At 46.1% G+C, this 10,898-nt stretch overlaps 1 protein-coding gene across 1 annotated transcript in view; it reads left to right on the top strand.

The window, feature by feature from the left end:
* Positions 1 to 855: 855 nt before the first annotated feature.
* Positions 856 to 10,898, top strand: part of STUM (stum, mechanosensory transduction mediator homolog) — a 51,261-nt gene continuing 41,218 nt past the window's right edge. Inside the window, exon 1 of the mRNA XM_031438462.2 lies at positions 856 to 1,218. Coding sequence (XP_031294322.1) covers positions 1,026 to 1,218 — 193 coding nt within the window. The 5' untranslated portion in view covers positions 856 to 1,025. The remainder of the gene's footprint in view (positions 1,219 to 10,898) is intronic.

Here is a 10,898-nt window from a genome sequence, read left to right as displayed (position 1 = left end):
GCCTTGAATTCCTCCCTAATCTAAGAGGCGGTTGCTTTCATCCGTTTACTTTTTCCAGGTGTGGAGGTGAGGGCGCCGTTATTCAGAAAATCTAATTAAATATGGGGCCTCCTCCTGCCGGCTTGGACCTGCTGGCCAAATCCTTCGCTTTTACCACCTGCTGCATTATCAACACCAGACGGCGCTGTGGCTTCGCTGGCTTCCAACTTCCAGCTCACAAAAGCTCCAGGTTTCCCCCAAAACTGTTGAGGAGATGGTTCCCAACATACCCCCTTCCGAGCAACAGGCTCATGTCCTTCAGCGTTTCGCGTCAGCGTCTGTGTGCTTATGTGTGTGTAAGGGAGGATCCCATTTTAACTAGTCTCATGGAGACCTGTTTGAGAAGCTGTCTCCCGCTTTCAGCTCTATTATCGATCCTAAAATCGCCCCCCCCCCCCCGCCCCGTGACTTAAAACAAATTCATCTAAATTAGAATGAATTTAAGGCATACTAGGCACCAGGCGCGGCTCGTTTCTTACCTCCATCTCCCTAGCGTTACATGCATCCTCCAGATTAAAGGACTTAACCTCGAAGCCTTTCCCGACCGAGCCTGGTGAGTGCACACACCCAATTTGCGGTGTCCTTGGCCGAGGCTCCAGCCCCATTCACCTGTCTAGGGAGGGAAAGGTGTGTCCATTCCTCCCAGTATCTGGACAACCAGCTCCCTCTACGTTCCTCTTCTACTTTCTCCCTTCTGCCCTGATTTGTAAGCGGTATTGGGGGGGGGGGAGGGCGGGGAAGGGGCCCGGCGGGGAGGGGCGCCGGAGCTCTGTCACCGAGTGTCACGCCGCCCTCCCCGCCCCTCTGCCGGGGGTGTGGGAGCGCAGCGGAGCGCGCGGCAGAGAGCCGGGCGCGTGGGGACGCGGGAGTGCGGGGTTCTGGGCGAGCCGCGCGGCGCACGGAGGGAGCCGGCCGCCACCCGCCGCCTGTGTACTGGGCGGCATCCCGGGCCGCGGTAGCCCGGCTCCAGGGGAGCGCGCCCCGCCATGGAGCCTTCGCACAAAGACGCCGAGACGGCGGCGGCGGCGGTGGCGGCGGCGGACCGGGGGGCGTCCTCGTCCAGTGGGGTGGTGGTGCAGGTCCGCGAGAAGAAGGGCCCCCTGCGCGCCGCCATCCCCTACATGCCCTTCCCCGTGGCCGTCATCTGCCTCTTCCTCAACACTTTCGTGCCAGGACTGGGTAAGACGCCGCGGCTCCGACCCCTGCTCCCCGGGCCCCAGCGCGGGAGGACGGCAGGGGAGGGTCAGGGAGGGACCCTCGGGCGGCGCCCACGGGAGGCAAGTGCCTCGCCCGTGCTCCCAGCGCCCTCTGGCAGGTGGCAGAAGCGCGAGGAATGGGCGCCTGGAGGGAGACGCGGCGCGGGGCTCCCTGACACGCCTTTCACCTTCTCTGACCCGGGAGTCAGGTGATCTGGCCCTGAAGAGCCGGAAACTTTGCCAGGAATGTAGGACCCCGCCGGTGGCGACCTGGACAGTTCTCTCGGGCCCTGCTGGGCTCCCCTCCATGCGCCCCAAATCCTGCCTCTTGCCTCCGCCGCGCGCGCCCTCCCACGAGCTCCTTTCTTCGAGGGACGCGGGGCTGGAGCAGGAGGAGCGCTGGGCTGCGGGTGGGGGCGACTAAGCTTCCGGGCATTCGAGAAGCCGGCCGAGCTGGGAAAAAAGGGGGAAGAACGAGGTTAGGAGACACCCCGCAGCCTCGCCTGCGCTCGCGCTCGGTGCGAGGCGTGTGGGGGCGAGAACTCTTTAGCCATAGTCTCCACCTTCTTCCAGAATGCCCGCGATTCCTCCAGCACCCCTGCCAGGAGCCAAGGAGAAGTAGGATAATTTTATTAGTTTGGATGCCTGTGGGTTTGAACCGTACATGGCCAGTGGTGACCCCATAACTCCCTCCCATCACTTCCGTTCCTGACAAAGTGGAGAGCGCACGGATATAATTCTGTGTTGGACTCTGGCTGCCTGGAGGGTCCCTAATGGCGCCAGTATCCCCCCTAATGGCGCCAGTATCCCAAATTTTAATCAGAGGCCTATCATAGAGGGGTTCCCAAGACTGCATGAAGGGCGGGAATGAGAAGTTTTCTTGACCCTCCCTCTCCTAACTCCCCCAAATCTCTGTACGCTCTCCCCTCACTGTCAGCTTGCCAGCTTGGCACCCGATGTTCTTGAGTGCTAAAAGCACCCCGCAATTCTGTGTGGGGCTGGAGAGGCAAGCACCTCTGCCCTCTCCAGGAGAAAGCCTGCCGCTGTGCGCTGTGCGCGAGCTAGTTGCCAGCGTAGGGCTCCAAGTTAAGAACAGAGGTCAGCTAGAAGTGGTTTTCTGTTTTACTTTGTCCTTTCTCACGGCCCTGCTCTTAGCTAGCTTTGCAGGGTCCTCTCTGGAGCTGATGGCGAAAGTCACACCCATCCACGCAGGTCGTGTTCACTTTTCTCTTCTTGCTCATCTTTCTGCCCCACCCCCCGAGGGTGGGGGTTGGGTGGGGCTGTGGCCAGAGCAGCATGTCTGTCTGAGCAAGAAGGTGGTCTTTATTTAGGCTTTCCCTTTGTTGGTGCCTCCAGCAGCCTGCTTCCCTGGTTGGTGTCATCAGGCCGGCGCTCTCTGCACATTTAAACACCGTGAGGAGGCAAGCCGACCTTCATTTAGTTGTGTCGGAAATTCCCACCTGCTGGAGTGAAAACACACTCCCTGCCCATCTCTCTGGGGATGTGAAGATTATGAGCAGGGATGTGTCTTGATTCCATTTTTTTTTTTTAAGTGGTGAAGCTAATGCCATCTTATGGTCTTTGAGGAAAGAAACACATTGGTGCCAGGTGGGAGGGGCTTCACCAAGTCTCTGTCCAGTCAGGCAATCCCCCTGTGCACCTCCACGTGCCCTCATGGGTCCACCTCAGGAAGCCTCTTTTCCACCCTTAGCCCTGCTGCCACTCCCTCTGGCCCCCTGCCCTCCTGCCCCTCTGCCCTGGACATCAGTTTTTACCTTTTTACACTTCCCTTTGTTAGATCAGAATCCTATGGGATTTTGGTAAGAAACCTTTCTAAGAAGCCAGAAGAAAATAAAGAGGGAAAAAAGCAAACTACAAAAGTAATAAAACAGGGTGAGGTGAGCCGTGGGTATACAGACTTCTGAATTTTCAGTGACTAAATCCAGGCATTTTATTGTTTTGGTTGTCACTGAACAGTTGATTGGGTGCAAAGGCCCCGCCACTCTCCACACTGAAGGGGGTTCTTGATCCTCGGTGGTGTTTTTTGTGTGTGTCAGCGATGCATGTCTCTCCGGGTTGCTGGCAGGATGAAATAAGATTACGTAGAACTTGGGGTCTGGCCAACAGAGAGTGCTCCAGAGACCCTGGGTCTCTCTTGCTCTTTGCCCTTCTGCAAAGCTGAGCACTGGTCCCATCGCTGGTGTGTGTGGGTGCCCTCTGGGACCTTTCTTCTGAGTACCTATTGACCTCTGCTCCTCTGGACCTGCAGTGGAGTCCTGGATGACAAAGCAGCACAGGCAAACTTGCAGGCTCCCCACCGTCCTACCCCCACTCACCCCCAATGGTTTGAATGGCTCAGCTCTTGGAAATTTTTCCCTCAGCCCAGACCCACTTCTCCAGGTCCTCCTGGCTTATCTGACACTCCTGTGATAACTGAATATTCATGTCTGGCTCTGCCCTTTAAGGAAATGAAGCTTCTTTTCATCCATTCACTCATTCATTTGACAAACACAGCATCCACCACGTGCCTGGCACTGGGGATGTGAAGATGAATAAATCAGTCAAGATGTCATAGATTTTAGGGGAAAATTGATGCAAACTTTGTTTAAATCTGGTAAGTGCTATGATGGCAGAAGGAACAGCATTTTAGCAGTGATTGATTCTTCCTAGGTTGGGGTGGGGGTTCAGAGAAAGCCTCCCAGAGGGAGTAGTATTAGGTTAGACCTTGCTGAGAGTATCCATCATGGGGCCCCAAGCATAACTATCCTCACTTCCTTCTCACTCTCTGGAAATTGGTCATAGCACTGGTCCTAAGAGCCCTTCTTTTTTTTCCTGGAAACTTCCTTACCTGCAAATCCTCTCCTCATTTGCAAACTGGATGAGAGTGCAAGCATTGGGCTGAATGAAAGCACGGTTTTTCTCTGATATAGTGTCTCACGTCCATCCAGTCGGCAGGACCTGCCATGGAGAAGCCCAGTCCTTACAATTCACTGGTGCCTTCTAGATCCAAGCAACAATGCTGTCAGGATAACATACCATAAGAGGGATGTGTCCTCTCCCTGGAAGTGGATGGGAAGGAGAAATGATTTGTGATCACTCTGACTCCTCGTTGAAACATTACAAAATAACTTTGAAAAATGGATGATGGTAAAGAGAGTTTCCCCCAGTCGTATTCAGGATCATATGGAATATCTACTAGTAAAGACTATAGCCAGTACCTTCACAGTCCAACAAGGATGGCATTTATAAGTACGTACAATACTCATGGAATGAAAGTTCACCATTATACCCCAAAATGGCCAGAGAATTTATCTATGGCTTGGGAGCAAAATTATACTTTCTTATTTAAAAACTGTATCTATCTTGATTGACGTGGTGAAATGAAAATATTGATAACTCAGATAATGGCAGGGAAAGTGGGAGAGAGGAGAGTTTCCATTGACCGTTAACCATTCCATCAGATTAGTGTTAGCTATTAATCTACTGTTGAATATTCATAAATATTTCATCTATCCATAATATACTGCCTACTCTTTGACACTCACCTAAGGTCTTGCTTCCCTGGTTAGAGTTCCACAGGCTGACTGGGCTTCTTCTCTCTTTCCTGTCAGCCTGAACCTCTAATTGATGATTCCCTACCTTGTGGCATCTTTTGTATCATTGATTTTTTTATTACTGTTTCAAGAGTTTATTCTTTGTCTGTCTAAATAGATTGTAAGTTCCTTGAGCGCAAGAACCATTTCAAGTTTCTCTTTGATATAGTGTGCTACTTATGAATGCACATTGACCAGAATTATACTCCTGAAATAAGCATTAAAGATCATCTGGTTCAATGACTTTATTTTATATATAAGTGAGGCAGGCCTGAGGATGAAAGGACCAAGGAAATTTACATCCTATTCAACCTTTATAAAGAAGTAATTTAAGGATGTATTTCATCAAAGCAAGAGAGTAAGCCAAGAAAGAAGATATGAGGTCTAGGGAATAATGGATCCAATTCAGAGCAGCCATGAAAAGCAACCTAGGATAAAACTGTTCAGCAGGCCTGGAGAGCAGTCAGTCTTCATTAGAGTGGGAGGATGGAAGGCTCCAGGAAAGAGGTTTCTGAGGATGGTATAAGAAGGGGACATTCCACAGAGTAGAGAGTATTATTGGTATACTGCAAGAGATTAAAGTTATGATGAAAAAAAAAAAACCCCAGAAAACAAGCAAGAAAAACAGAAGGCAATTAATAACTGTAGTAAAGACAAAAAGCTATGCAAAATCATTAAGATCCCCAAATGAAACAACCTACCCAATTATATCAGGATGTCAGCAGGCCTCAAGAAGAATAATAGAAGATTCCAAACAATAAATGAGAAAGAATTTGAGGATATTAGGATTATGATGTAGAAGGCACATGTTTCTTCTACTGATAATAAAAAAGAGAGATAATAACAATTTCAGGAAAAACAAACAAAAAATTTTTTTCTAAAGGGATAACTCAGATAGAAAGCAAATCAGTATGTAGCCTGATTTTGAGCAAGTGGTAGAATGTAAGAAAGGCTCTTTTAAGTGTGTAGGGTCTGCCATTGGAACAGTGGTGCACAATATGGGCTCTTAGCTTCTCTTTGATTCTGTAGTGAAGAATATTTGCTTAGTCATAATGATATAAGTGCTCCTCACTAGTTTTTAACTTCTAAGAACAACCACAGGCAAAGAACTGAAGATTACTTAATAGCAGTTATAAAGGAGGATGTATGATTTTTTACCTTGGCAATATAAAATAAAATAAACAGCTTGTAGAAGTTGGCAAGGAGATTGTGATAAATTAAATTATTGTTCCCACTTATCCACTGTCTTCCCTGAAGGATGAGGGCACATCCCAACTTAATGCCATATAGGGCTTACCATTATTCATATGGAGGGGGCTATTTCCTTCCCTGCCCATTGATAAATCAGGGTTGGTCATGTGACTTGCTTTGGCCAACTGAATGAGTGGAAGTGACATATGTCACACAGAGATTTTAAGAGGTATTGTGAGGTTCTGCCATTGTTCTTTTCCCTCTCTCATGAGAATGGCAGGTCTTGGATGAGGGCTGCTTTTCAACATGGTTCCCAGAATAAAGAGGATTTCAGAAGCAGGGCATGACATGTCATGTGAGTGGCTGTGATTTTTCTGCTGTGTGAGTGTTGTTATTGTCTCAACACAACCTACCAAAGCTGACTTAACTTAGGGTACAGGTGTGAACACCCTCCTCAGCTAAAGTAGGTGATCAAGACATGCTGTCTATAGTTGATAGACCCAGAAAAAAGGGCTACCAAGGAAGTCAAGAGATGAACTGAAATAGTGAGGTACTGGGAAAACGGGATAATGTTGGAACAAGAGTAGAAGGGAGATGAAGGCGGTGTAAGTAAGCTAACTCTTATGTATCATAGCAGAAAATCAATAAATGATGCCTAAAGTTGATAAAACATGAAAAAGCAATATAAGCATACTCTGGAGATTAGGAAAACACCAGAAGAATTCCTACACCTTCTGGCATCGTCAATTTTCCTTTGTCTAATGGCTCATTCTTAGCACACATACATACTGAAATTGTCTCCCGTCTCTTTGAAATAGCCTCTCTCGATCCTACACCCACTTCTGCCTATTGCCTGTATCTCTATTCCCCTTTACAGTGCAATCTCTGAAAGAGTTGTCTAGACTTGTCATCAGTCCCTCTTCTCTCTTTCTCTTGAACCCACTCTATGCATGTTTTTGCCTCCATCACTCACCAAAACTGCACTTATCAGGATCACCAGTCTCCTCCAGGTGGCTGAATTCTGTGCTCAATTCTGTCTTCATCTTCCCAGACCTCTCAGGAGCACTGGATACAATTGCTCACTCCCTCCTCAAAACACAGCCTTTACTTGGCTTCTGGAACACCACCGTCTCCTAGTTTTCTTCATATCTTATGAATCTTTCTCTGTTTCCTTTGCTCATCAACTTCTAAACTTGAGAGTTCCCCAGGGCACTTAATCATCTTAATCTTGATCTTCTCTTTGATCTCCATCTCTTTTCCGCCTACATTCATCCCCCCTGATGTTCGTGCTCATGGCTCTAAATTGCATCCTTGTGATAGTGACTCCCAGATCCAAATCTCTAGCTCAAACTTTCCCCTGACTTCCAGAGCCTTATATCCAACTGACTTCTCAACATCTCCCCTTGGAAACCAAAAGCCATTGTAGATATAACTTATCCAAAAACCAAACTTTTGATTTTCTTCCCCAAACTTATTTCTCCCTTGTATTTCCCCATCTCAGCAAATGGCATCCTTCCAGTAGCTCAGACAAAAACTGGGACTCATCCTCAACTCCTCTTTTTCTCACACCCCACGCCCAATCTGTCAGAAAATACTTGGCTCTGCTTTCAAAGTCTAGTTGGTATCTGACCACTTCTAACCACTTTGTGTCTACCTCACTGGTCCAAGCCCTCACCTTCTCCAGAGTGCAGTGGCCTCTTAATGGGATGCTTGCCTTTACTGACAGTCTGTCCTCAAAAGGCAATAGGAGTGATCCTTTTAAAGCATGAATGAGTCAGATCATGTCCCTTTTGAGCTGGAAACCCTCCAGTGGCTCTCATATCACTCAAGTAAAAGCTCAAGTCCTTATTATGACCTACCAGGCCCTAAGCCAGAACTTTTCAAAAGAAATACAACATGAACCACAAATATAATCTAAAATGTTCTAGTGCCTTTATTATAAAGAAGTAAAAAGGAACAAGTGAAATTAACTTTATTAGTGTATTGTACTTAACCCAGCATATCTAAAATATTGCCATTCAATGCTTATCAATATAAAAATTACTAATGAGATTTTTATATTCCTTTTGGTATGTACTAGGTTTTCAAAATCTGTTGTGAATTTTATACTTACAGTACATCTCAGTTTGGACCAGCTCCATTCAAGTGACCACTAGCTACAGTGGCTGCCATATTGGACAGCACAGCACCTGCCATAGCATCTCCACCCCTGACAGCTGTCTTTCTGATTTCCTCTTCTACTCTACCTCTTGCTCACTCTGCTCCAGCCCCACTGGCCTCTTTGCTGTTTCTGGAATATGTCAGAGGCACCTTCTCACCTCAAGGCTTTTGCAGTTGCTCTTCCTTCTGCCTGAGGACTTACCCTACAGCTGTCCATGGGACTGGCTCCTTCACATCCTCTGTCTTTCTCAGACATCACCAGCTCAGTGAGGCCTTTTGTATTAGTTTGCTAGGGCTGCCCATAACACATACCATGGACTGGGTGGCTTAATCAAGAATAATTTATTTTCTCACAGTTCTGGAGGCTGGAAGTCCAGGATCAAGATGTTAGCAGGGTTGGTTTCTCCTGAGTCCTCTCTCCTTGGCTTGTAGATGACCACATTTCCCCTGGGTCTTCACGTGGTCTTCTCTCTCTGTGTCTCTGTCCAAGTCTCTTCTTCTTTTAAGGACACCAGTCATATTGGATTAGGGCACACCCTAAAGACCTCATTTTAAGTTATTTAACCTCTTTTAAGACCTTATCTCCAAATATAGCCACATGATGAGGCAGGGGGAGTTAAGACTTCAACACATGAGTTTTGAGGGGACACAGTTCAGTGCATAACACCTTCCAGATGGTCTCCCCCTCCTCCTCAGACTTCATATCTTATCCTACTTCATTTTCCTTAAGGGCACCCTCACTATCAAACATACTGTATCTTTTACTTATTTTTCCTGCTTTCTGTCTCCCTGCATTTGAATGTATCTTCCATGAGGGCAGGGTGTTATTTTGGTTTTTTTATTTTTTGTTTTTTGATCTGTTTTGTTCATTGCAGTATCCCTGCACCCTAGAACAGTGCCTGGTTCATAATAGATACTCAATAAACGTAAGTTGAATAAATGAATATGCTTAAACCAGAAATAGAAGTGATCGACTTTGGGAAGCTGGACTCAGAGCAGGGACAGCTAGGATAAGGGACTGTAGCCTTTCATTAAAAACTTTTCTCCTCTATTTGATTTTTTAAAAACTGTGCATTTGTATTATTTGCTGTTGCTTTTTTTTCTTCCTAAGGATAAGAGTCAATGTTACAGAAGGAAAAGGGACTTTTATACACTCCTGACAGGAATGTAAATTGGGGCATCTTTTCTGGAAAACAGTTTAGCACTTATATATCAAGAGTCTTAAAATGTTCACATCCATTAATTCAGTAATTTCACTTGCAGGAAATCTTCTTAAGGAAGCAATTAAAAACATGGACAAATTTTTACACGTAAAGATGTGCCATGAAGCTTTATACTATTTATAATTTCTGATATTTATATATATAAATTTATTATAAATTTATAAATGTATTGAAAGTTATAAACAAACCCAAATAACAACAATATAAAAATAGTTAAATAAAAGCTATTTATGGTAGAATATTATATGCTGATTCAAATGATGTTTACACAGAGTTTCTGATGCTGTGGAAAGTTTAGGGTGTAAAGGAAAGAAGTATGTTGAAAACTGGGCTGTCAGTGTAATCTCAAATATTTTTGTTTGCTTGATTTTATTTGCTTGATTCTAAGGCACCTCCTTTCCCCACTTTTTGGGTATTTCTGAATTTCAGGTGTGTATTACTATTGATATTGAAATACATAATTTTTTTCTTTCTTTCATTTTTTCTTAAAAAGTTATTGCTAAATTAATGATGTATTTTTATTTTCAATGGCATCTTAAAATCAAGAAAATATAAGGTAGCTGATAGATAAAGACAGGAAGAAAATACATTAACATGGTAACAGGTGGTGGGAGCGTGGGTGATTATTTTCTTTATACTTTTCTATATTTTCTAAAATGAGCATAAAATGTATTACTTTTATAATTAGAAAACTTAAGTAAGCATTGTTTTGAAAAACAGCCTCACAGGGTTATGGCGCTCTAATGCAAACGCAGCATTGTTTTGACAATGGTGAAATGCTAAATGTCTGGGACGACCATGTCTACACTCCACTCTATTTACCCTCCCTGTCTATGTATCCATTGCAGGATCATTTACAAGCCAATGTCACTTTGAGGGGTGACTGGGTCAGGTTCAATGACATAAAGAGCATCCCCATTTCTTCTGAGATGTTGCAAGGAACGATGCTGCTGTGGGGAGTGAATGTAGTTAGTCAGCAAATGAGACAGAGGAAGTTTGTGTTTCAGTCCAGTGTAGATTGAGGAGCATGCTGAGCAGAGGACAGAGCTGACTCTGAGTGCCTTCTATGGCACACCACTCCCCAGAAGCTCTCTGCGCTCCTGCTGTGGTCCAAGTCTGTACCCAAACTGAGATGCACAGTCAAAGGAGACGCGTTCCCTGCGCTCCAGGTGCTGATGGTCTACTGGGAGGATATAATGTAATACAGCAGATAGTGGATGTGTGCTTTCATGGAGGGGAGGGAGGGGTGGCTGCTGGCCAGTCTAATCCAGGCCCCAGGGGTGAGGGAGTGCTTTCCCGGCAAAGTTGGCCACAGGGGAAATGAGCAGCAGGCTGAACAGATGACCTGGAGGGCACTAGACTAAGTCACATCTCCAGCTGTGCATCAGATTCATGAGGCTCAAGGTGGTGTGGAAAGGGGGTGAACTAGAAGTCAGGAGGCCTGACAGCTGGTTCTAGTTCTCCAGGAGCTTGCAGCCTCCAGCCACTTCACCTCC

This window comes from Camelus dromedarius, chromosome 21 (genome assembly GCF_036321535.1).
Source record: "Camelus dromedarius isolate mCamDro1 chromosome 21, mCamDro1.pat, whole genome shotgun sequence".
Taxonomy (NCBI): Eukaryota; Metazoa; Chordata; class Mammalia; order Artiodactyla; family Camelidae; genus Camelus; species Camelus dromedarius.
The sequence above is the reverse complement of the archived record's forward strand: the minus strand, read 5'-3'. Positions and strand labels throughout refer to the sequence as shown.